This window comes from Aptenodytes patagonicus, chromosome 13, assembly GCF_965638725.1.
Source record: "Aptenodytes patagonicus chromosome 13, bAptPat1.pri.cur, whole genome shotgun sequence".
Taxonomy (NCBI): domain Eukaryota; kingdom Metazoa; phylum Chordata; class Aves; order Sphenisciformes; family Spheniscidae; genus Aptenodytes; species Aptenodytes patagonicus.
The window spans coordinates 14,711,448-14,738,403 of NC_134961.1; the positions used below are offsets into that span (position 1 = coordinate 14,711,448).

At 42.6% G+C, this 26,956-nt stretch overlaps 1 protein-coding gene across 3 annotated transcripts in view; it reads left to right on the forward strand.

Moving 5' to 3' along the window:
• The first annotated feature begins 2,891 nt into the window (after window positions 1–2,891).
• The window catches only part of MYH11 (myosin heavy chain 11), a 64,379-nt gene continuing 40,314 nt past the window's right edge, over window positions 2,892–26,956 (forward strand). For all 3 annotated transcript variants that reach the window (XM_076351206.1, XM_076351207.1, XM_076351208.1), the window contains exons 1-4: window positions 2,892–2,964; window positions 10,183–10,541; window positions 15,272–15,428; window positions 23,830–23,857. In XM_076351206.1, the coding sequence (XP_076207321.1) occupies window positions 10,200–10,541; window positions 15,272–15,428; window positions 23,830–23,857 (527 nt within the window). In that variant the 5' untranslated portion in view covers window positions 2,892–2,964; window positions 10,183–10,199. The remainder of the gene's footprint in view (window positions 2,965–10,182; window positions 10,542–15,271; window positions 15,429–23,829; window positions 23,858–26,956) is intronic.

The following is a 26,956-nucleotide window of genomic DNA, read 5'->3' on the forward strand; positions in this document are numbered from 1 at the left end:
AGCGTAAAACATTTCTTCCTTAGATCTAGTCTAAATCTACCCCCCTTTAGTTTAAAGCCATTCCCCCTTGTCCTGTCGCAACAGGCCCTGCTAAAAAGTTTGCCGCCATCTTTTTTATAAGCCCCCTTTAAGTACTGATAGGCTGCAATAAGGTCTCCCCAAAGCCTTCTCTTCTCCAGGCTGAACAACCCCAACTCTCTCAGCCTTTCTTCATAGGAGAGGTGTTCCATCCCCCTGATCATTTTTGTGGCCCTCCTCTGGACCTGCTCCAACAGGTCCGTGTCTTTCTTATGCTGAGGGCTCCAGAGCTGGACGCAGTACTGCAGGTGGGGTCTCACCAGAGCAGGGTAGAGGGGCAAATCCCCTCCCTTGACCTGCTGGCCACGCTGCTTTTGATGCAGCCAAGGACACAATTGGCCTTCTGGGCTGCGAGCGCACATTGCTGGCTCATGTCCAGCTTTTCATCCACCAGTCCCCCCGAGTCCTTCTCGGCAGGGCTGCTCTCAAGCCCTTCATCCCCCAGCCTGTATTGATACCAGGGGTTGCCCCGACCCAGGTGCAGGACCTTGCACTTGGCCTTGTTAAACCTCATGAGGTTCACACAGGCCCACTTCTCGAGCTCGTCCAGGTCCCTCTGGATGGCATCCCGTCCCTCTGGCATGTCGACCACACCACTCAGCTTAGTGTCATCTGCAAACTGGCTGAGGGTGCACTCGAGTCCAACCAGGCTATTATATTAGTATATTCTTACGTTAACTTCTAAGTGAAGGTTGGAAGCCACGCTTACGCTTATCAGTTCCTACCCCACATGGCTCGAGAGTGCAACTGTTTCAGTCCCAGCAGTAATATTTTTTAGACTTTCCAGCTCCGTTTAATGTCACATCATATATCACCCTCCACCACTGCCTCTGTTAAATACAGTACTCAGGCAGCAAGCCTCCATGTGCACATGCAGCGGTTTGCAAACCAGCCGGAATAATTTCCACTCCTTTTTAAGCTACTATTAAAATGTGCCTTGTTTTGTGAAACAGCTGCATGGGTTTAAAAGGAACTTCTTAGGATAACTTTGATGAATGTTAAAATGATCATACTTTTCAGAGGATCCCCTTGCATTTCATTATTTTATATTTGTTATGTTCCTATTTAAAAGCTAAGTTTGCAACCAAGAACCTGGGGGGCAAAAAAAAAAAAAGTGAACTACCCAGTGAGGAACTTCCTACTAACAAGGGTGAGTTTCTTGGATTTATGTCCTGGGGATCATTTTCCCTGGCTTTGCTCCAACACAGTCACACGTGCACGAGTCTGATATGACTCTGCTGCCTTTCAGCTCCTGGGAGGGCTTTGCATGGCTGCGTGGCAGCCCCGCACCTTGCGAGGCAGTGGACACTGACCTTGAAGGACAGGCTGCAACCGCTGGGACCATGCGACTGTGTTGGCAAATCTGGTCTTCTCCAGCTAAGGCCTGAACATGAGTCTGTACCTGATATTTTGGAAATGTTGCAGGGAAGAAACCCTGATGCTCTTCCCCTCTCTCCTCTTTGCCTAAATTTGTTCACTGCTGGCCGGAGCTAGAAGAAGGGGCTACAGGTTTGTCATACCTGCAAATGCTGGCACTTTGACCGAGTGGCAGCAGAGGTTTTCAGCCCAGCCTCTCCTCATAGGTATTTTTTTAGGATGCCGAGACTAATATGAGCCTCATCCATCTTCCCCAGGAGGATTTATTTTCCAGAGAAGAAAGGACTGTTGATGTCAAGAGAAATTATTTCACCCAGGACTGTGCTCTGATCCTTTGGGTATACACCATATTTAGCCTGTTGCTGAGAGGGGGTTGTTTCGGTATTTTGTATTTGGCACGTTGATGGGAATTCCTAGAGGATCCTAGCTTTCCCTTTTTGGGATGTCTCCATCCACAGGTCTTACTGCACAAGGCTGTTGGCTACTAGCGGGGGAAGAAGGGGGGACATCTGGGGACTGAAGGTTTGGGGGATGTGAGGGAGGTTTGACAAGGACCAGATCACTCCCTAACCCCTGCAGGTCTGGCTCCCAGGCACCCTGTCCTCCTCTCCCACCCAGTGCACGGTGCCTGCCTCCTGTTCTTTCCACTGCATCCCGGGGACTGTTCCCCCTCAGCTATTCATCACTTCTCTTCTTCCTTTTATGGACAGAGGGAGGTATTTCTTATATATGAAAAAGTATTTACAGTCCTTTCTCAGGAACTGAGCTGCGCACCGGATCGCAAGAGAAACTTTGGCAAATCCACTGGGGAGGTGGGAAATGACCCTCTTGTCCCCAGGGGCAAAGGAGGCTTAAACCAGCCCCAGGCTCCAGATGTCACATAAACACACAGAGACCCAGAGCAACCTCCACCCACACATCCCTGCTGTGTTAGGAATAACCCTTCTCTCCCAAGCAACCCGTGAACTCAGGGACTTATCTTAGCTCCAAGAAAACGCACTGGCAGTGGGTGGGAAACCTCCTGTGCCACGCGGGACCGTGATCTGCCCTTAGTCCGTCTAGGCAAGGGGCCACAAAGGGCAAGGATGCTGCCAAGGCAGGAAAGAGTTAAAGGTCTGTTTGCTCGGCCAAACAGTTTCATCCTAGGAAAAAGCAAAACCTCTGAACTTGTGAGTTAGGGGCACCCATTTCAAGTTGGGGCACCCCTTTCATGCCTTTCCAAAAGCCAGAACCAGCCTGCTTCCCTAAAGAGTGGTTCGGGGCAGGGGCAGCAGCAGAGGGTTAGGCCCTGCTGGGAATGAGGTCCTTGGCTCAGGCTGTCTTTTTTAACCCAGGTACCGAGAGGATTTTCCAGCAGGACGTGGTTTCCAGGGCCCCTCCCCATTGACAAGATTCTCCTCCTCTATATAGGGAGGCTGCAAAGGCGGCGAAGACTTGGACTGTCCCGGCTGGTGGCTGTACAGGTTCCCGACTCTCCAATTCACTCTCTGCTCCCCTAATTGGACGCCTGTAAGTACCGCGGGGGCCGGAGATCCCTGTTGGGGACAGGGCTGGGGGCTGGCCACGCTTTGGGATGGAGCAGTTTGGCAAGTTAAGTGTTGCACTACTTTGCAAACACATTCAGTGAATTAACCTGCAGATAGCGTACGGATTAGAAATAGGAACAGACCTCTCAGACACGCTTAAATGGTTTATCCCGATTTGTGTATTACTGATTGGGTTCTGTTTAAAATGCATTAGAGACCATGAACGTTTGAAAGCGTGCACAGATGTTCTAGCCCGTTCCTTAGTCACTTCTAACACGGCTATTGCCGGATCAAGCCTTAAAGGTGCCAGCTGCAGAGCAAGGTGCTGCACACTGCTGGATGGTGGCAGGTACCCGCTGCAATTAAGCATCACATGTGCATTCAGCAAGGAAGAAACCTGGTAGCCTGATCAGCTGATCTTCTTTAAGTATTTCTACATTTTCAGTGCTAATAAAGGAACTTGGTGCACTTCCCATGCTGCTTAAAGAAAGTATAACCAAATGAAATAATTAGCTTGTCAGTTACTTGTACTTTAAACAGGAAAAATGCTTAAAAATTAGCAGAAGAAATGGAAACATTTTTACAAAAATGCCTTAGCATTACATATGTGTGTTTTTAATATGCTGGGAATAAAGTTTAAGCAAAAGTAATCTGATAATTCACTGAACTACACGAATTCGAGTAATTGCAAACGTGACATGCCTTTTTTTTAAAGGGAAAATAGAGCAACAAACTTCTAACTTTAACAAATGCTGTGAGTAAATTAAGAAGACAGTAGATGGCAGTATAGAAAGCAGCTTCAGTGTCATCCCAGAATTTCACTTGCTTCTTTCACACACGTGTACGTGTGTGTGTGTGTATGTGTGCATGCTCACATATATAAATGCTGATATGTGCGAGAAGCATGTGTGTGTGCATAATTAAGAAGCAATATGAGATATTTTAAATATAATGACAAACCTTCTGATTTCCCTTATGATCTAATACATATGTCTCAATAAAAATCTTTTCTAAAATGCACTTGTTTAAAAACAAGCCCACCTTCTCTTTCACTCAAAGCTTTGCAGCTTGCAACAAGACGCTGTGCACGGACTGATTTGCTGAACTCCCAAAGTTCACAGTCCCCTCAAGCCACTAACAGGCTAAAATGATGAACCCCCAGAGAGCAAAGTGCTTGATTAAGTAGTCCCTTTAGTTTAGTACATGATACTCCTCTGGCTGTATTCGCTTAGATGTAAACAATGATTTTTATTATCTCATTTGCAATTGACACACTAGTCCCTAAAAGGTATTTGTTTTGAATTTGTTATCATTACATTTTTGTGGAACAGCTAGTATTGAGAACATCGCCATATATGGTAGCATGCATAGATGTATGCAGAGGATCCCAACTCTTTATAATTCACTGAGACTTATTAGTTGCAAATCTGTTGGCTTTTCTTTTAAGTATGTTCATTTTAGAAGAAGCCAAGAACTAGAGATAGCTTTCCAACTTGTGCAAAGTCCAGTTAAAATATGGATTATTTATGAATTCTAATGAACATGCAGAATCTGATTTACTTAACAGAATGAGATTTGGGGGTATTTGAAAGAGCTGGTATTTTCCAGATAAAGGGAATCTATCCCCACATGATGCAATGCAAGTCTTTTTTCCTTCTTTTCTAATTTTTAGTTTATAACACAGGTAATAACCTCAGGCAATTTCTTTGGAGTATTAGAAGAGGTATCAAGTGTTTAATCACAGTTATGTAGTAACTTGCATTAACAGAGGTGAGAAGACCTGACAGGAGACCAAGGCACTTACAGACAATTTTTAAAGTGCATGGAGAATGCATTTAAAAACAAACAAACAAAAAACCCCAAAACAACAAAAAAAGCCCCCAAAAACCAGCCCTGTGAAATTACTGAAAATGTTCTTTCTTAAAATACAGACTTTCCCTCTTCCATGATTGAACAACCATAAACTAGTACTGGTGATACCTCCATGTTCAGATGAAAATGTCCATGATGAGAGTAAGCATTTGAGGGGTGGTCCTGGTGACCAGTGGGGAGAGGTGAAAGGCCAGGAGGGATTGGTAGCAGTGCTCGTGACAAAGCTAACTGTGCTGGGGAACCAGTTCCCAAACACAGATCACAAGATTAGGATTCACCCCTAGATTCTTTTTTTTTTTTTCCTTCACATAATGCTCAGTTGGGTAATTCAGTTAAGTACTGGAAAAGTAAAACATAAGCAACCTGGAAAGAACATAGTCAAGAACTACTGTAGCCCAAGAAACGCAGTCTGAGTCAAGCAGCAGGTTACTGCTACACTCTTCCATCAGAAACCACTTATGAGAGCAGGACTTGGTTTCTGAAAATAATTCACACACTTGGTTATGTGTTCCTCTCTTCTAATAATCATTCCCTGTACGGCTGTGATAAACTTTTATACTGACATGCACATCCTGCAGAGGAAGGGAGAAGTGTCCTTTATCTTCTCATTAGGAGAAAAGCAGTCCCTGTAAGCTCTGACCCAGGAGGTAATTCTGCTTGGCCAACAACCTTTTAATTAAAGTGCGCTTCCTGGAGATATTTATACTTTGTCCTTGGAATAATATACTCAGGATAAACTGATTGTAAAGACAGCATTCAACTTCTGTCACTGACATGATAAGGAAAAAGACAGCAAAGATCAGCCAGATATATCTGCAGTGGGACAGCAGAAGAAGGAATAGAAAGTAAGCTGTGGAAGTATGCATGCCCATGTGTACATGCGCATTTGAGGTTCAGACAAGTATAACAGATGGATCCAATTCGGTGTAATTTGACACATTTCTAAGGCAAGAAACTTAATATCACTAGTATTTTTGTGACTGGTTTTCCTCCCTCAGGATAGCTCACCTCTGAATATAAAAGTATTTACTCTTGTACATGATTTGGGCTATCATCTACCTAAAAGAATGGATGAGAAACTCTTACCACCTCTTGCACAGATAAGATATTGGTCTCCATTTCTCTCAGCCAGCCCTACGGATGAAACCCAGGAACTGGCTAAGGGGTAAATTTTGCCTTCTCAGGGAATGTTCTCAATAGGCAGTAATGGATCTTTCCCCTTAGCCCATTTCCCCAATATTAATCATATGCTGGACCAGTGCAGTTCAGTCTTGATCAGAGATGGACCAGAAGGTTTATGGGTCCTGCACTTCAGCCACAACAACCCCATGCAGCGCTACAGGCTTGGGGAAGAGTGGCTGGAAAGCTGCCCGGCAGAGAAGGACCTGGGGGTGTTGGTCGACAGCTGGCTGAACATGAGCCGGCAGTGTGCCCAGGCGGCCAAGAAGGCCAATGGCATCCTGGCCTGTATCAGCAATAGTGTGGCCAGCAGGAGTAGGGAAGTGATCGTGCCCCTGTACTCGGCACTGGTGAGGCCGCACCTCGAACACTGTGTTCAGTTTTGGGCCCCTCACTACAAGAAGGGCATCAAGGTGTTAGAGCGTGTCCAGAGAAGCTGGTGAAGGGTCTGGAGAACAAGTCTTACGAGGAGCGACTGAGGGAGCTGGGGTTGTTTAGCCTGGAGAAAAGGAGGCTGGGGGAGACCTCATCGCTCTCTACAACTCCCTGAAAGGAGGTTGTAGCGAGGTGGGTGTCGGTCTCTTCTCCCAAGTAAGAAGTGATAGGACAAAAGGCAATGGCCTCAAGTTGTGCCAGGGGAGGTTTAGATTGGATATTAGGAAAAACTTCTTCAACAAAAGGGTTGTCAAGCATTGGAACAGGCTGCCCAGGGAAGTGGTTGAGTCACCATCCCTGGAGGTGTTTAAAAGACTTGTAGATGTGGTGCTTAGGGACATGGTTTAGTGGTGGACTTGGCAGTGCTAGGTTAACGGTTGGACTTGATGATCTTAAAGGTCTTTTCCAACTTAAATGATTCTATGATTAATCAGAAAGCTTCAGCAGCTCATTAGCTCAGTGCACAGCACCTCACTAGGACAAATGTAGTTGAGTTTGTGGAGCTCATCTTCTACCCCTTCCATTCAGAAACCTTCCTGTAATGCTAATATGCATTAATTAATATTCATTAATCTATTGAACTATTAATATTCATTGAGCCACCCTTCATAACTGCATTTCCTTTTTTACTACAGTGGTACTCAGCTGCTACTCAAAACTTTATCCTCAGATTCCAGAGGATCAGTCATGTAAAAGTTCTGAAACACAATGAGAAGAAAACATGGATTTGTGTAAAGAGAGGAGTTACGAGATCCAGCTGAGACTGTCTATTCCCTATTTCTTGTAGGGGGTCTATTCTTACCATGTTTAAATTAGTCAAACATAGTCCTTAGATCTAGAGGATAAAAACTTATATTTCCAAGCTCTGCAGTTTATGCCACCTCTTATACCTTCCAACCTCATCTTGCTTTCAAAAAGACAGAATAACAAGGTGCAGAAAGTTTTACGTGCAGGAAGAAGTAGGAGAACATAGTAGAATACAGACAGACCAGCTCTCTGTTTCATGCTGTAATCTGTGGAAGATGTTTTTGACTTAGCATGTAACAAGGAAAGGAACTTTCCCTTGGTCCTTGGGCAACAAAACGGCGAAGAACTCTTGGGTCATCCCACTGATGACATGCTTTGTAGCAGGCCAAATGTTAGTTGGGTTTTTGAGGTAGATGGTCAGGATGATTCGGCAGTTTGATTTCCACCATCATTGTTTGTGGGCAGCCTCAAAGTAGCAGGATTTGACTCTGTGAAACTCAGCTCTGCAGGTCAGTCTAATTTTTGGTGTTTCTGACAGCAGTACCAAACTCCTATTGATTTAAATGTGCTGTCACTTGGCACTTAGCCATGGACAGCACAATCCAGCCTTTCTGATTCTTCAGGGTGACCATATAGTTCTCTCTCCTGGGCCTAGGACGGACCGAAATCCTCCCACTCCATTGCCACAGCAGTTCCTCTCACACTGCTGGGACAGTGGGGCAGAGAACATGCCTTGCCCATTGCTACCGCAAGTGGGAGGAGAGAGGCCATAGCAGGCTCCTGCTGCTCCCTGAGCCCCCTGCTCCTGGAGCCACAGCCCTGGCAATGGGGCAGCGTTCCCTTTGTTCCCCTGTCCGGCCGGCTTCACCCTGAGGCCGCCAGCTGGAAAGCTCAGCTGTAGAGAATACCATCTCCATTATTGGAACTGTGCAGCTCTACCAGCCGTCTTGGCAACGAGGGAACATTTTCTGCCTTAATCCACACAGAGGTCAAATAGTTTCCTCTTGCAGCTCTCTTCCAAGAATCCCCTGGGAGCGAGCAAAGGGCCACATCCTACAGAGCTCCCTTGCAGAGACTCGACAGCGGTGAACACTGCGTGCAGGCCAGTGGCAATGCGCGGAGCCAAGCTGTTAGGGTCTCCCTCCCATTCACCCACATCACCAAGCACATTGCATGTGTGTGGATGACCTGGGTGAATTTTTCCTGTCAAGGTTTTCCAGGCAAGGCTGGTGGCTCTAGAACGAGCACATTTAGAGGAAAGCTGTTCTTTTTTTCAGATGAGAGAATTGTCAAGGGAGTTTAAGGAACTGGGGCATCTAATTTCCACTGAATTTCAGTGGGATACCATCTAACACTCTTAGGCGCCTCTAAAATCCTAGTTTTGTTTTTAAGCTTTACGTCACCTTCTGCATGATCCATGCTTCTCTCTCAGACCCCTCACACAGTCTGGCCTTGCAAAAAACATTAATCTGTGGGAAGGCTTCAGGGACAAATACTTGGAGACCAATCTCTGATACTCCCAGAGCACAGGGTGTCCATTTGGCTACATACCACAGAGCTTGGTCTTTACAAATATCATTCTGCTATGGGTTGATTGCTGACATCTTTATCAGTCAGTTTTCCAAACTCCCTCAAGATTCATGTTTGTTTGAATGCTGTAAATATTAAATTCATTCTCAATAAGGAAACGAAACAGCCTCTGTCTCCTACAGATGTTTTTCTTGGGCACACACTCTTCCCTGCTCCCCACCGTAGCTCCTCCCCAGCTCCCCCCTCTGCTCCACTGCATGGAAGGTTTCCTGATTAGCACCGCTCTTTTCCTGCCCTGTAGCAAACCACAAGAAGTCCTCTGTTTACACTCCTTTCCTCATTTAGAGCTGTGTGTCCCATAGGACAGAGCAGAACACTTATGAAAGCTCCAGCATTATCAGCAAAGCTCTTGCAGCTACATCCTAACCTCCAATGGCCAGAGCAGGAAAGAAGCTGCTGCCTCCTCCCTCCCAGACACGGTGCAAAGCAGCCAAAACCCTCCCATTGCTCTCACCTATGGAGCAGATACATACGGCTGCTTTATCCAAGTGCAACCGCATGATGCTGTTTTATCCATGTGCAACTGCATGACACAGATGCATCATCCTTCCAATTTGAGCATCATGGTTCAGAGTATCTAATAGCTGATGCAACTTCCAGGCTTGTTTTATTTCTCCTCTCTCTCTCATGTGGTAGACATTTACCCTTCATAAATTATCAGCTCCCACTATCTGAACCATGGAAAGGGGATAACTCTAAATTACTTCTCCTTCATCAGCAACACTGATAACAATTTCTTTTCTGTTTTTTCTTTTGGCCTTTTCTTAATCTTACACTTCTCCAAATGAAATGGTATTAGAGTGATTGGAAATAGTCCTTTGCAAGAAGAGTTCGTTTCTGTCCTTTCTGGAACACAGCCTGGGAACTGTTCTTCTACTAATTATTTCATTATTGCACTGGTATTTCAGTATGTACCCAACAGTTTTTGGGTGATGAGAAATTTTTTACGTATCTGAATTCAATTAACTTTGTGATGGGCAAGAGAGGAGGCTGCAGGAAGCTGTTCAGCTGGTAGTCGTGGTGCAGTCCTGACAGTCTCATTGCACAGACATTAGTTTTGCCTTACTTTTCTCTCTGATCTTCAGTACAACATAAACAAAATAAAGTAATAAGCCCAGGTGTCCTCATTTGTTTTAGTGCCATGAAGCTTTTGATTTAGGTGATTTCAGACACAGTAACAAAGGAATGGGAATCCAAACACAGATACTCGAAGGTACCTAAGCTGGCACCCAAAAGTATCTGCATGGAAATGGTGAGCTATGACACAGGACCTATAGAGCTTTGGATCTACTGCATGGCAGATTTATCAAATGTGTTTTGCCTGGAACATCTCCACATTTGCCTCCCTTTAAAGCAGAATATTTTGCTTCCTCAACAGGTGTCTACTGAGTCAAAATGTCTCAAAAAGGTCTCAGCGATGATGAGAAATTCCTCTTTGTGGACAAAAACTTCATTAACAACCCACTTGCCCAGGCTGACTGGTCAGCGAAGAGACTGGTTTGGATTCCATCAGAAAAACATGGATTTGAAGCAGCAAGTATCAAGGAAGAGAAAGGGGATGAGGTGACAGTTGAACTAGCAGAAAATGGAAAGAAAGTGACACTGAGCAAGGATGACATCCAGAAGATGAACCCTCCAAAGTTCTCCAAAGTGGAGGACATGGCAGAGCTGACTTGCCTCAATGAAGCTTCAGTGCTGCACAATCTAAGGGAGAGATACTTCTCAGGTTTAATTTATGTAAGTAGAATCAAACACGCACACGGCATTTCCTATTGCATGCTACCATGTCCCATCATGAACGAGGGGGATCCCACCCACTATCAGGGATACAGTCCTTGCACGTAACACTGCCATGCAAGTACTGACCCCTCAGAAGTGACATCCCAAACCAAAAATGTATTTAGTTTACTTTACTTTATTCCCCATGACTCTCCTGCTTCTTGAATAATTGCTTCTTTGCATAATTAAAACACATGAAGGTTTCTTCCCCAAAGCTTGCTAATTCTGAAAGGATATTGTTGGCTTGGAAAGTACTCTCCGATAGCTGAGCAACACCTCAGTCCTGCTGCTTTAAAATAAATAAATCAATCAATAGGGACTTTTGAATGACTTCAGTGTAAACCTGAACAAAGTTTCCAGTAACTTGCAAAAAGAACATATGGAAAAGCCAAGTCATGCAGTCTTTTCTCAGGCAAAACTCGCGCTGAAAGGCAGCTGACAAGTTCTGGTTTGGTGGGTGCTTGAGTAAAACCTTATGTTTGAATAAATGAATAAACCCACTGGAATTCAAGTGAGAGTACTCATATGCTCCAGTGTGTTACTGAACTGAAGACATGCATCCACTAAAACATTTTTTTTTTCCCTCCTTGTTGGTCAACTTACAGATCAGACAAGCCTGGACAAATTATAATCTTCTCTATGGTCATGTGAATTAGGGCCAAGGTTATTCTGTCTTCCAGTCCATACAAGCATATTAACACAAGCGTATTTTGATATTAATAACTCTGTGATCTATCCGCATGAACAGTAAGCAGACTGCACAGTAAGCAAGCTCAGAAAGTTTCCATGGAACTTGGCTGTTATCTTTGATTTTACATGGAGGATCCCTATGCTGTGCTGCAGAAAAGTAATCTACAGTTTCAATCTACAAAAATTTTACTTGCATGACACACCACTGATGAGTGAAAGAAAGTACAGAGCTTAAGTAACAAGGTTTTAGGAGCAGGAGTAGAGCTCATTATTAATATGAGGAATGCTAAATTGGAAAGTAGGAAGTGAAGCAGAAAAGAAGATAGTTATGTATAGTACAACAAAGGAACTATTTAATTGTTATGCATAACTTAAAAGAGCTAAGCTCAATATCTTTCCTTCAGGAACGTACTAAAATGCACATCAGATTCCTGAAAGAAGCTAGGCTTTCCATCTTTTCAGTATTTGAGTTTATTGGATTTTAAGTTTGCAGGTGAACATATGGACCTATGTGTTATTATATCAGAACATGCAGCATTAATTACTAAAATGGAATTTATCTGAAAATGTTGTGCATTATTGCAAGATCTAAAAAGAATTACTAGAATAATAGTGGGATAAAATGTGTGGGGTTTCTTTGTTGTTGTTCTCAGCGACACTCTGCATAGATGTTCCAGGATTCCCAATATGTTTACTTTGTGGAACTTTCACTTTCTAAAGGAAGAGGAAATTAGTTTTAAAAAGTGGATAATGCAATTAGAAAGCAAAGAATTTTTCATGGAGACATAAATGGAAGTGTATCTGAAATTAAGTTTTCTTTCTGAAGAGACTAGATTTTAAGATGGTAGTAAATTAACAGTTATAAAGAAATTATTTTGACTTGTATTACAACAAGTTATTAGCAGTTTCAGTAATGAAAAACTGCTTGAAACTGTCCAGCCTTACAAAGTGCCCTGCTAGATACTGTCATACCTTTAAAAAAAAAAAAAAAAATCAATAGGGGGCATCTAAACAGAATTTGAGGTTTTGTTCTCATCCACTTCCAAAACTAACTGTAAACAACCATCTCCCAGCTTTGCCATGCAGTGCCTACATTGCCTCCCTTGGAGTCCCACACATACAACGAAAATGTGACCTTAACATTTTCCTCTTTAGAGGAAAATGACACTGACACAAATGGGGATTCCCAATTCTGCTAAAGAAAAAAGTCAACCTAGCTTGAGGGGGGGGGAGGGGGAGCAGAAATCAAATCATCTGCCCCTTGCATTTATATTAAATATTATTAAATAAAAAGATTCAGTGCAGAAATTCATAAAGCGACTGTACACTGGACAAACACCTTGGTCTTTTTCTTCATCACAGATAATTAAGAAAGAAGAGCAAGCACCGTGTTGCCACTAACTCATGTTTCACATTGGACAAGGCAGATTCTGTTCTGAGCACACACAAATTAGACCAAAAGTTATTATGTAAACACAAATAAAATAGCAACACAAGTTCAGTGGATTTGAGAGTAGAGTTTCTTGTGCCTGTACTCTAGGCACTACTAATTCCGTCTTTGCTTAACAGTGCAAAATGCTTTCTTGAATACAGAAAACTATATACGCATATTGGAACCAGAGGTGGGATTCTTCCGCCCAGACGTAGGCTTTTACAATGTAGATGTGCGTATTTGTGCCAGTCTCTCTTAAATACTCATCAGCAGTGACTGTCCAAGGGACACACAAGCTCAGCACTCTTATGGACACTATCCTTAAGATACCTCAAACCATGTTCTCTCTCCAGACCCTCTAGGGAGAGATATGGCCATGGGTCCCCCTCTCTGGGCAGACCGTGCCCCAAGGAGAATGATTTAAAGCATGGAAACTTCAAACCCCCCACTTCCAATCACACGCTTAGCCAACTGGCTTGCTTATCTTCAAAATATCACATACTTTAATCGGTTTTCCCCAAATCCTTGCAAAGCAGATACCTAGAACTACAATCGGTGAAACCAAGAGGTCTTGTTCAGCTTTCCCGAGGTGAGAGAAGGTATCAGTCACAGCCCAGTTAGAAATGGGGACTCCTGAACTTCATCAGCTCAGGCTTTTGCCCTGCCTTAGTAACCTGCTTCTTGTGCCTCAAAGTTAGTTCTTCAAAGGTATGTTAACTGTATGCCTGGGTGTGCAAACAGCCCTGCATGTGGCAATTCAGGCAAATGCCTATAAATCTCAGGGAAGGGCAGCCTGAATAATTTCTTGAATTGGAAATTTACTCTCCTATTATTTTATTTACTTGGTTGGGAATGATTAGTTGAGTGCATACAGTAAATCTATTTCTGCTGAAAATAAAGGCCTTGCTATCCTTTCCTTAAGAGCCCTGATAGTCATTCTAGGATTAAAAACTGCCATTTTTCAAGTATATTGTCCCTGCAGCACTAAAGTTCGTTTTGACACAATTAGCACATTCTGAACTCCAGCATCAATGAAAATCCAGCACAGTAATTCTCTACCTTCCATATCAAGGGTTTTAGCTTGGGGATATTGAGAACTGGCAAAGATCTTGAGCTTGATTTTCTTGTTATCTGACTTGAGACCATGGAAACACATGAGAGAGGTCCTCATCACCACCCAGAGCACCCCAGACGTTCTCCTGCCCAGCGTGGAGCACCCAACCTGCTCCTCACTGCTGGAGGCTGATGGATGCTCTCACCGTGTTTGCCGAATACCATATAAAGCACTCAGGCTGTGCTGAGACCGTGTTGTGCCATTTCCTATTATGGTCAGGAAAGGGAAATCCCTGTGCCCAGAGCCAAGCCTCCCAGATGCTGTTTTACAGTCCTGCACTGCAGTGCTTCCTATGGGGGAACCGAGGCAGCTTCAGCCATCCTTGGACACAGCCCTGAGATTAAGGCAAGGCAGCAGCTGCACGCCACAAAGCACTCACTCACACAGCACAGCAATAAAAAAAAAAATAAATCCAGACCCCCTTATGCCGAAGTTAGAAAGAACATAATTTCATTATTTCAGTTTTTTTAAACTGGCATGGTTTTAAAATTAACAGCCATAGGCCAGCTTAAATATCCCAATACCCCTGCAATTATAATCTCCTAAACTTGTAATTTTTTATTTTGGGGTTTTAATTTATTTTTTTTTTTTAAATGGGAAACCCTTGCAAACTGCTTACTTTTAGTAACTGTTTGTGATATATGGTTCACCATCTGTTATCATATGCTATTATTTCTGCTCCCAGTTCAATAGCTGAAGCTTTCCAAAATAAAGGAGAATTTAAAAAAAACTAACAAAACCTGGATGAACAGCTATCAGCTGGTAGCCAATGTTCTTGTTTGTTTATGTATATATTTTTATATGAATACCTTAATTAAACTGTAAACAGAAACCACAATTTTTGTTAAATTTCTTACAGAAATAGTCATGTAGTGAAGGCGTGACTATTCTGTTAAGACATCTATTTGGAACTTGAGTAATATTTTTTTTTCCAAGGACTCTCATCAGTCACGATTGTTATATGGTGTCCATATAATCTTTTTTTAAAAGCTTTCTTCTAACATCAGTCCAAGCTTCTTACCTAGGATTTCAGCGTACAAAATTTGACACCTACCTGAGCAGAGGACATACTCTGGTATGAAAAAACACATATAAAGAAATATTATGAAGTATTACAGTTGTTACATCATCGCAGATAAGGGTGATTCACTATGTACTGAAAATAACTGAAGTCAAGAAGCTCTAACATCAGATCAAAGCATGGCGTTGCTACAGATTGCTAAATTCACATACTTTCTAGCAGTTTGCTTATTAGAAATAATTATTAGTGCACTTGGAAACCACCCATACACATACATTCAGAAATCACTGCTTCATTTGTTACACTAGGCAGAATACAAAAGAGTGTTATTTGCTAAAATCCTGTTAGTTCAATGCAGCTGATGCCTGTGTTTCCCAGACTAGACATGGCACATGATACTAATTCCGGTTTTTATTTGAATTTCCTTGCAGACTTATTCAGGTCTCTTCTGCGTGGTGATAAATCCATACAAACAGCTGCCTATTTATTCAGAGAAGATTATTGACATGTACAAGGGAAAGAAGAGGCACGAGATGCCACCCCACATCTACGCTATCGCGGACACAGCCTACAGGAGCATGATGCAAGGTAGGCGAGTTTAATGCTACAGTTCTTAGAAATTGCTGCACAGTAACATGGGAGAAAACACCTTGTAACTCCACATGTGCTCCTGCAAGAAGCACAGCCAGAAAAGATCTGTTATGGAGGGCAACACGGGCTTTCTAGAAGTTTCAGAGGAATTCTTTGGCAGGAACGGCAGTCCACAAACACTGTGACTCAAAAAGGAAAAACAATCCTTTTACCCATCTGTGTCGAGGCATGTGGGAAGGTTTCAAAGTCAAGCAAATAGTTTTGGCAAATACGGGCATGGAAAATGCTCCCTCTCCACCAGCGGAGACTATTCCAAAGTTAGCTGCTAGCGCTGCTGGATCTGTCAGCATTGCTCCTCTCTCTCTCCCCCCCCCCCCCCAGCAAAGCAAACTGAAATGATGTTTTGGGGCTACTTTCATTACAGTCTAATGCTTTGGAGCCCTAAGTTGCGATGGGCTCTGTTTTCTAACAATAACTGCAATGAGCAGCAATAGGAAAGCAGTCAGGCCCCAAATGATGCAAACAAAACCTTTGAAATTCACAGTGCTCTCCTCCTTCTGCAGTCACTACTGACAGACTAAGGGGTTTTTGCTCTAGGGAAAAAAAATCATAAATTTAGGGATGAAAAAGCTATAGCGATGAATGTATGAGGCTGCAACACCTACAGACTACAGGGACACGACCCGTTGCCATCTCACAGCGACGGTGCTTCAGGAAACCAAGAGTCTGCAAAATGCTTTGAAATTTAAATGCCTTCAGTAGGGGCCTGATCCTGCAGAAATTCTGGCTATTCTATGGCTCAGCAATGTTCGCAGGCTTGGCCCTAATGCTTAGGGCTTCCCAGTTTGGAGCTTAAGGATTTAAGGGTTTAGGGCTCATGGGTTTTAGATCTGACTGGGGAAAACAATAAACAGCATCTAGAAACTTCAGTTTAGCAGCTAGAACAGTACCCGGTACCGATTTCTTTGTAATAGTTACATACATACACAGGACAGTGATTGTTACTGAGAAATTAATCCATTCAAAACCACTTCACACTTCATCTGATTATGCAAATGAAATTACACAGCATTTCTCCAGGTGCACAGCACATCGTGATCACAAGGATTGCTGTACTCCTGTACTTGTTCTACTTGAAATATGAACCTGGTGAGTTTACTAGAAGTTACAAGTAGTCAGTTTGGCATATCATAATTAATTGCTATTTTCTAAACCAAGACTTGGACTAGACAAAGTCCTTCCCCACAATGAAAACAAGATCATCTCACATGTGATAGGCTTCCGGGCAGTCTAAATCGCCCGACCCCAGGCAGACTTCTACTGAGTGCAAATACCAATCAAATCCCTGTCATTTTGGTACAAGTACTATATATACAAACACACACACACACACCCCAATGGTGATTGATATCAAAGGTCTTTCCCCCAAAGAAGTCCCAAGTGCTCATATGTACTAACTGTAATGCTAACAAAATAATCCAAATAACAAAATCCTTAGAACTTCTGAAGATTAAACTCCTGAAGATTATTTACTTATTTGATTCCCTAATTATAACTTAGGTTCCTCACTTTAGAATCATACATTTTCAGATATACGAGTATTCAAAATATAGTTAATTCAACTCTAAACCCAGAGCACTAGGTATCTATGTTACAATATCAACCTTTTTTCTTCCTACGGCTTATATGACATTTCTTTTCTGGAGCTATTTCAGTTCCTTTATTTGAGTGCATCCCAGAAGGCAGAGCTACAGTGCAGCAGAGAAAACAGACCTTCCTCCTTACTGTAACAGCAGAGTTATTCATGAAGACAGGCACATAAAATACGTTAGGACTGAGGGGGCAGGTGCTTTTAGAATAACATGATTCAGTAAATATCATTTTTGATGTAACCACAGTTACAAGAAACTTACTTGGCATAAGCTCATCCCACTAAGCCACAGTCACATATCTGTCTTCTAGATCATCTCTTGAACTCTGTGCTCTGCATCCAGCACTGTCCAGGGCTCTGAGCAGGCCCTGAAGTCAGAGCAGTCTTCTTTCCTCAGATCCTTTATTTAAGCAGCAAGCCTTGCAGGGGAGCTCTGCAAGAAGCTTCTGGCTCCTGCAGGTCATTAGCAGTGTTCCCCTCATTCAGCTGTGCAGAATACTGCTACTTGTCCCTAAAAATGGGATGGGGAAAAGCAACTAGGAAAGGGCTACAAGCTCTCTGCAGGAAAGAGAAAAAAACGTAATACTACAGCCTATGCTGAAACAGGAGAATTGTTTTGGCCTGAAAGTACATGAGTTTTCTGCTTAACATGAAACTAGTATCAGCATAGATCAGCCTGATCCCAGCAGCATAAGGACCTCTTTCACTCTTCCTCTCTCTGATTGTCTCCTGTCCTTCCTAACATGCTCTCCCAAGCAGCGATGAAGCCGCTGGAGCTGGCTTACCCTTCGCTGTGGTCATTAACTGCACCTAGAACAGCCTGAGTTCGGCTGTGACTCCCAGGCTGGGTGCGGGGAAGAGGAGGCAGCAAGAGTGCATGCTTCTTTCTATTCACTTTTTTGGTGCTCGTAATAATTTCCTGGCCCCACCAACTCTTGGGGAAGCTTTACACCTCATTATTCATGTGCCCCCTCTGCAAGGAATTCTTCTTGACAGCAGAGAGGAGGGGGAGAGCAAGTAGAAAGAAAAGAGGAGGGAATAGATCATCAGTTGAACCTTTACGAGAATGCTCTTCCACCGCCTCCCATCCTAACCACGCACAGCTGGCACGGCAGCTGGGGAGCGGTCCCACAAGAGTTTGCATCACAAGCCCAGGACACCCACGCTTTACTTGCTTATTTACTTTCACATGCCATTTTGGAGGCTCTCCATCTCTGAAGAGGGCCCCAGTTGGTTTTAAAGCCATGCTTTTGTTTGTAAAAACATACTCATGTTTTGTGCATAAAACTAAACCAAACCTCAAAATAACTCTAGTTATTCAGCCAAATTGTATTCACATTGGAGTGGTGAAAGTGGGTGCCAACATGATTGTGTGTGTGTGTGCATGCAACACGTATAGACATGGAGAGTTTCATAGTTTTTTGTAAGCATATTTGCAAATGGAACATAAACAAAAATTCTTACTCATAAACATGGATCAGGGCAGTGAATGTTTTCCTTGTGAAATTTCAGTATTGCTCCTTATCTGGGAAACTTGCATAGTTTCTTCTTGCCAAAGTAAAATAGATCTTAGATTCATGAGACTGAAGAATTACGTTCCGGTACTTCATGACCAGGGCCACTTGGCCAAGAGCAATCAGTTTGTTCAGATGTCTCAGGGAGCCTTTATCTTTTGGTAAATCAAGCCTCGATGTCTGCAGATCGCTGGTCCTATTGCAGGCTCATCATCTGGGAATCACAGCCCTTCACATTCTCACCCTCTCCTCTGTTGGCACACAGATCCAGCAAAAAACATGAGCTGTGCACACTGCACTCCTCCTCTGCTTTAGAGACTTGGTTAATGTATTCATTAGGGATGATGCTTAAGTCCCATCTAAGTTGTTCTGGTAATAACACTTAGCTATGGTTAACAGAAATCAGATAATTGGAGTTTCTTCCAAATATGCAGAAAAGCTGACATCTCACAGGACACGGGAATTAACAGAGATGTTGGCTGGGCAGAGATAAAATTTCCACTGTTTCAAGTGGTTCCGAGCACTTAAAACTCTTACAAATCACAGTCATGCTGTCTCATGCTCAAACCGGGGGGCTTGTTGAATCTACTGATTACCACGTCACTAACGTAGTATGATTATTGCCCAGGCACAGTCACTGACGCTCATTTCCAGCCAGAACAAGAATAAACTTTATCCACTTTAGTTTTCTTTAATCTAAAAGCCTAAGAGAATATAATATTCCACGAGAGCATTTTGTGTGTGTATCTGTGCCCAGGAGCTACCACACTGAACTGGGCCCCACTGACTGTCTTTACAGACAAGCTAACTGACTACTACTACACTTAGAGACTGCAATCGTAAAAAATCACCCTATGCTTCTGCACCCACCTCTCTCTCCTGTGTTTCGGATGAACTAGCTCCCCAGTGGCACAGCTACCACACGAAGGGCTCGCCCCCCCTCATTCCAGCTCTTGCACTGCCAGCACCAGTCTTCATGCAGTCATGACACAAAACTGCTCCAGGAGAAAACCACCCCTGCTTTTTGCTGAATCAGTTTTAAGGTGGGTCACCCCTGCCTGGTGCCCAGTGCGGCTGCATAAACGCTGGGCGCAGCAGCAAGGAGAGGGCAGTGCAGGCCAGGGAAGAGGAGCTGGAGGTGGGTGGATGACTTCTTCCTGCAGCACTGCCGGCTTCCAGTGACGATGGAGCTGAGACACCGGTCCAGTAGGGATGAGTAATTCTGTTGCCTTCTGCATCTTCCCTGCTCGCAGCAAACAGCAAATAAGTGATAAACAATACAAATGTGAAAAGTCAGGTTATATAGCAGTAGTAGTAGATATAAGTTTCCATGTGGATGATTAGGCTTTTATTAAGTTCTCTGGCAATAAATCATCACGGAGAAGATCTATTACGGCTTTCTGCAGATTCAAGAAGGTTATCTATTTTCTGCAAAGCCATTTTTATGCAAGCGTGAGTTAAAGATGGAAAAACAAACAACCTGGTAGTTACTGGGAGGTATGGGAGGGAAACACAGTTCCCAAGATCTTAGAAAAGGAGGCTGCTGTGAAAAGCCATCTGTTTACTGTGTCCTCAGTAGGACTGTACAGAAATGTCCCCTTTAGGCAGTGTAGTTATTAACAAATGTAAAGAAGCAGTAAACGAGTGTTGGAACATGGTTTCAGTCTGGTTTTTTCCTTTTATGGTAAAGCTGCCAACTTGCTGCTTCATTGTGATAAACCATCTGATTTTGTTTGTGATTAAGCAGAGCTAGCTGGTCTATCAAGAACAGAAGGGCATATGATTCTTACAAGCAATCTGGAGGTGTTTGGAGAAAAAGCTAAGCAGATTCCAGGAAAAAAAAAGTCAACTGCATGTTTAGGAAAGCTGGTGGGTTTTAGAATATAAATGTAGATCTCTATGCTATTAACAAATTGAGGAGAAAATTAAAAAATGTCCAAAACATCTAATATAGACGTACAGGGGATGGATATGATAGTCTTCCAGGTAGTGTCAAATTTTTTAAAAAGGCATTAACCAAAAAGATATTGGAAGCTAGAAGACATATTTTTTTACTTTTTAAGCCCCAGGAATTATGTTTAAGGAGTTTTATTCGTGCAAGTCATTCTCTTCTGATAGATCTACCCACGTAAAGTTGCAGACTCCCAAATAGGGCACAGTCCTTTCTATATAGAAGAAAATATTCCAGAACAGAAACAGGAGCAATCGAACGGGACAGCCCTTGAAAGTAAATGAGACCAGTATCTGCAGCTCAAGTCATAAAAGAATAGGATTAGATTTCCTGATATGTTTCATCCTTACCTTTGCAATTTGTTAGAACTGCTGAAGGAAACAGAGTAACATCTGGAATTCTCCCTCCATGAATGTGCACAGGACAGTTTGTCAGCATGAGGTTTTGCAGGACAGGCTGCACAGTTCAGCAATGCAGGGCTGAAAGCTTCGAGACTTCATATGGCTGCCAAACACAAGGGAAGTTAGAAGGGGATAAGTCCAGTGACCAAGAGGAGAAGCTTTCAAGAATGCCATGGGGTTGTTCACCTACAGAGAACAGGAAAATCACATAGGTCCAATCTGGAAGCCTTTCAGACTATAAGAGAAAGCTGAAATCAAATAAATAATTTTGATTTTCCCTCCAAGAGCCCCCAATAGCCCTCAAGCAAGTTGCTGTCAGTCAGAGTCACAAAGTGCTGCTTCACCAGAAGGCATCCTTGGAGAGCCAGCAACCACCCAGCAGTGCCTGCTTTCAGTTTGAGTCCTTCCAGGACCAAAGACCCACCATTCCCTCCATTTCCCTCTTATTCCCATTTCAGCAGGATTTGTTCCCTGTACCTGCAATGAGGGGCTGGGCTGATCGAGTCCAGAGAAATTCAGTAACTCAGGCTTGGCTTGCACAGCCTGTTCTCTATCCCAGAGGGCACTTGGTGCAACTTCTGACCTTCCTAATCCTTCTTCTGCTCTTATATTTCAGCAAAGCTGCCCATACGTCTGCACTCGTGCAAATCCCTGTGGTGGGCCAGTTTATGAGATACCTTCAGGAGGGGTTTTTCACTTACTGGGGAGCAAAAGGGCAGCAATGGGCAGCAGAGAGTAGTGAGAAAATACTTGGCTTGGAGGAGACCAACTTTTTCTAATGTTCCCTGAGCTCAGAAATTCCACTGGCAGTTCCGTATCAGGGAGTCACTTTTATTTTCTTTATGGTATTTATGGATTTGTGATGCAATATCAATATATGTCCATGGTTTCTATTTACACAACAGTGTATTTTTAGCAAAAATTCTACCGTGTTCTCACTTTTTTAACTTAAAAGAAAGCCTAGCTCGTATCCTGCAGTGAAAAACAAACATAGCTTACAGCTCCTCTCCTCCCAGATGTTTATGTGGAAGAGTCCTGCTGTGCTGATTGCTGACAAATATCTCCAATAGAAATGTAATGAGTCATTTTGCACCAGTTTACCAAATAAACCAGTTAAGTGGCACCGTTTGCCATGTGAGTGATCAATAAAGCAGTTAATGTTAGAGCTATTGAGGAACTGGGAGTAAAACAGTTGTTTACTCTTTGCTTTTCCTAGACTGGCTGTGGTCCAGGCAGCAATTACAACTTGCAAGCTTAATAGGTCAAATTTATCTCCATTATCTTTACACAGTACAGAAAGCTTGTTTATCTCATGGTATTTATTACGTACAGGGCCAGCGATAGGGGCAAGCAATCGGATAGGTAGCCCTGCAAGTCACCCCACACACTGACTAAAAGGAGGAAGGAGTTCGTGTCTTAACCTCTGACCGGAGGCTCCACTGGGCTAATATCTGCATCTGATAAATAGTGCCAAACCATACAGAAACACTTGCTTCTGCCTTAATTATCTGCCTCAAGTCTCAGATTTGTAAACTATGCACACTTTTCAAAAATGTATTTGACCTGCCTGGGAATTTATTTTCCTAAGTCAGAAGATTTTTCTACAGGCTGTACAAAGCAGTCTGTGACAGCCTCACTCCAAGAAGGGCCAACTTCAATGCCAGGGCAGATTGCTCAGACCCTTGTTCGAGTCTACTTCCAAACAGCTCCAAGGGTGGAGATACCACACCTCTCTGGGCAACCTGTCCCAACGTTTGACCATTCCCACAGTGAAAAAAATTGTTCTACTTCAGAACTGATCACAGCAAACATGCTAGTCATGCATCTTTACATAGAGGGCAAATTGTAAAGCCTCCCATTACCACAGACATTTCTGGAAATCTTGCTTCAATGGAGCTTTACAAAATAGTTCAGCACCGTGGAGCACATTATGAAACCTCAGTGGGTGTTCATTGTCCATCACAGCCTAGACATCTTAGCCTGAGATCAGCCTTTTGGTAGAAAATTCTGTGTAAAAGTTCTGAAGGTAAAAAGAAACTCTGACTCCAAAAGCGTAAGCGGGGAGGAACGCTGCAAGAGCAGGTTATGGAGCTAGGATGTAATCCTAAACCTTGCTGCAGCATTACAGCATACTGGACTCTGCTGCGCGGAAACCTCTTACATGCCTCAAATAGTAGAAATGGAGATTTTGGTCCACCTTTTTATAAAGTTTGATCCACAATGTGTTTCATGGTCCTGTTCATAGGAAAAAGCATGAAGAATACTTATTTACTTGTTGACGTGCTCTTGTAAAATATGTGATGTATCTTGTTTTACCTTATTCTTTGGAGGATATCTCAGAGAAATTACTTGTCCTCTTGATAAAAGGTGTCTCTCAGTCTGAAATGAAATAGAGAGTACATTATTCAGGTATTTGAACTGCTCTGCTTTCAAAATTTAAAACTTTGCATGACCAGCTTAAAACATTTTAGGTTTTGATGCCTTATCTGTCCAGACTTTGTCTGAAGTGGGCTGCTAGCCATACTTCATAAGCGTAGTAAAAACTTGAGTTTCAGGTTTGAAATTTTCAATTATAATCTTCTTATAGAGAGCCTGATCTTTTTGCTGTCCTCATTACAGTTCATCTCTAATGGAATTTACAAAAAATATTTTTGAACTCTTAACCTTTTGTTCATTTTTTGTACAAAATATTTCCATTAGAGATGCTTATTTAAATGGAAGGGCAAATTAAATAAGATGTGAACCCAGTACTTTTGACTAAACATGGATTGCCAGATTTTGGAAGGTCTAGGCTGTTCAATGTAAATCCTTATAAATATAAGTGCTTCTGTCAGGACATAGCCATTTTCCCTAATTAATGGATTTTTTTCTTTATTCACAGATCGAGAAGACCAGTCTATCCTGTGCACGTAAGTAAACTAATCTATTTTAGTATATCTCAATATTACAATGTCTTTCTTTATTCAAAATTGATTCAAATTCTGATGGAACTGACATATTCTCCTCACCTTCAGTAAGCTTGAACTCCAGTCCCAGTAGATTTACCTGTTGACAAAATAAAAAACAGGTATCAGTGCCGTAGGAAGTCTTTAACGCACAAACTTATTTCTTTAAATTGACTTTCTGAATTCAGAGATTTAAGGGTTTACAATGAACAATTGGGGAGTGTGGTTGTAAAACTGCATGTGTAGAGAGAACAAGGGATTTTAAGAGCTTCCTAGAGGAAGCTGAGGAACTGAGAAAAGTGAGGAACACAGCACATCCCGGATATATCCTGAACTGCTTTTCATTTTTAGCTGTTGGTAGCTCACCATAACTTCCTAATTCAGTTGTCATTGTAGAAAAGTGTGATCTTTTATGTTCATGCTGTTGTTTTGTGCTGTTTGCATATACTGTAGCTAGAACGGGGAAGCTTGGTACCTCCCCGCTGGCAGTGGCCACCCCTGGAGCCTGTGCGCGAGGCAGGGGCATGCTGGCCAAGAGGGCTCAGCAGCACCATGCGGGTTGAACCCGTCTGCAGTCTCTACATAATCGGTTTAGGCAATAGTGAAATACCAGCTAAGCCAGCCCTGTGTTGAACTCTCTGATTTTTCTGCGACCCGGCTGGCTGAAGGCCTCCTCCTTGAGTTTCGACCTGCCAGTGTTCAGATAGCACCAGCATGGGGGGGTCAGCTGTTGCATCATGGGTCAGGCAGTGATTTTATTGCAATAAGTTTTGTTGTGCACAACTTACTACTCCACAAACTGAACTGGGTTTAGGTTATCTGTCAAAATGTGGCTACTGACTGACTGAATATATATTTATGCAACAGTTTTTAAAAAGCACTGCTACTGATCACCAGCCATACAGTTACTTGTGAGTGCCACTGCTGACTGGAAAAAAATCATCACCGAAGAAAAAGTAAAAATTATATACTATAGCTGGTACCATAAGGGCTAGCATAGCTCTGACCTCTGTTGTAACAATATTTCATTACATGCAAATGTATCAATCAAGAATCTGTCTAAAAATGTATTAATATCCAAAAGAAATCTAAAATTGATGCAATGATGACATAAAAATTGACCATCACTTTCTTCCCAGGATGAAACATGTCACATGAAGACTAATTTACGATATGCATTTCCTCCTTCTATTCCTGTACTTCAGTTTATTTTTCCATTAGTAAACCTTCAGATCTTCTTTTAACTTTGGAATATTAGAATTTTTAAGAAAGGGGCTTTCTTTTCCAGATCTATGCCTTTTTGTTCATGAAAATCCATTAAAGGATCCACTTCTGACAGCTACCATATATATATATATATATATATAAAAAAAAAAAAAGAAAATACTTTCTTTTTCACCTGGCCAGCTAAGGCGTAAGGTGTTTCACAGCAGTAATACATAAAATAGAGAGAATGAAATGTCTTTCCCATTTTGAAAACAGCCACAGTAAGTGATTCATTGAGACGTTTAGAATAACTGCTGTATGTTGGATGGGCATCATGACCCATAGCTTCAAACAGTCCTCACACGTCTTCTAAACTAAAAAGATTAGTCAAGCTGAAACCAATGTACACAATGTTAACCACTGCTGGTTTATCATCCTTGTTGGCCTTATTTGGTTGTGCAGAAAGAAGAAAGTTGACTTGGCTTTCAGCTGGGCAGCTGTCAAGTAGAAGCAATTTGCATTACTTTATAGAATTGCTAAAAATTCTAAGAAATTACCTTTTTGCCTAAAATATGTAACAATAACTGAAGACTTCGTGGTGTTGATCAGCTGGGATCTTTTCTTTAAATACCTATAGACTCAAACTTTCCAAGGCCTGGTACCTAAATTGTAAAAAATGTAACTGTAAGGATTCATATACGAGTAGTTGTGGATGCTGCCAAAAACTCATTTATGTTTAGTGATGTTGCAATGTAGACTCTTGCATTCTTCCACTTATTGCTACCCATCTCCCACTTTTTGCTATTTACCTTATGGGAATTCAGCAGGATAGCCAAAATATCGGTGGCAAAACGCAAGCAGAAATTGTGTGCTTTAAGTACTCCGTGCTGTGTGCTTTGTACTACTTCTGCAGTTATTCCATTGTTAGTAGAGCTCACCTGGAAACCAAAGGCCTGGTGGGATGCCGAGTACCTGGGACTCGCCTGACATGCAGCTGGGGCACGGGCAGGGGCATAGATCTGAGAACTAGGAGTGATTCCGTGTTTCTGAGTATAAATATACCCATTCTCAGGACTTCACCCTCAGCTCATTGAACCTACATTCATGTGGTTAAGTATTGTTTGCATTCTTTTCCAATCCCTAACCTTTGTGTGATTAACTGTGGTATGTTTAAAATGCTCCATCTGTCTTTAATGCTCATGGGTTCTAATGCTTCCTCAGAATTCCCATCTCTCCTAGATTTTGTTATTTCCTCCACGTTTTCTTAATAACTACACACATACTGCCTTTGATCTACTCTCCTCTGTGCACACATCCTTTCCGCTGTTAGCTCTTTCCCATGGGCAGCATCACTGAACATCCTCTCATGTCATTCACTGCCAGTTGCTCTCTGCCACTTTACTGTCAGCTTTAAAACCGCACATCCTATCATGCACATTTACAAGCTGCCTCTCTGGAACATAAGAAACTTTATACCATGGCTGTGCTTACTAACTAATATATCTGTGGCTGCATTATTATACCATACCATACATAATAAATATACAATATATAATACTGCATTAATGGTATGAAATCCTATTGTTTTCTGTGTCTAAAAATTAAGGCAGTTAAGACTTTTCCATCCTTGTGTTTTGGTCCCTGTACTGTTCTGGGCAGCCCCCACTGCTCTGCCTGGCTATTGGGATTCCCGGAAATTCCTGCCTGCGCTTAGGCATCCCCCACTGGAGTCTCTCTTCTTTGACACTGGAGTTTGCCATGCAATATTCTGTATTCACTCTTGCAAAGACCGTGCTGGTCTGTGTTGATCAGCAATTAGATATTGCTGAAGGAAAAATCCCAAGAAATCTGTCCATT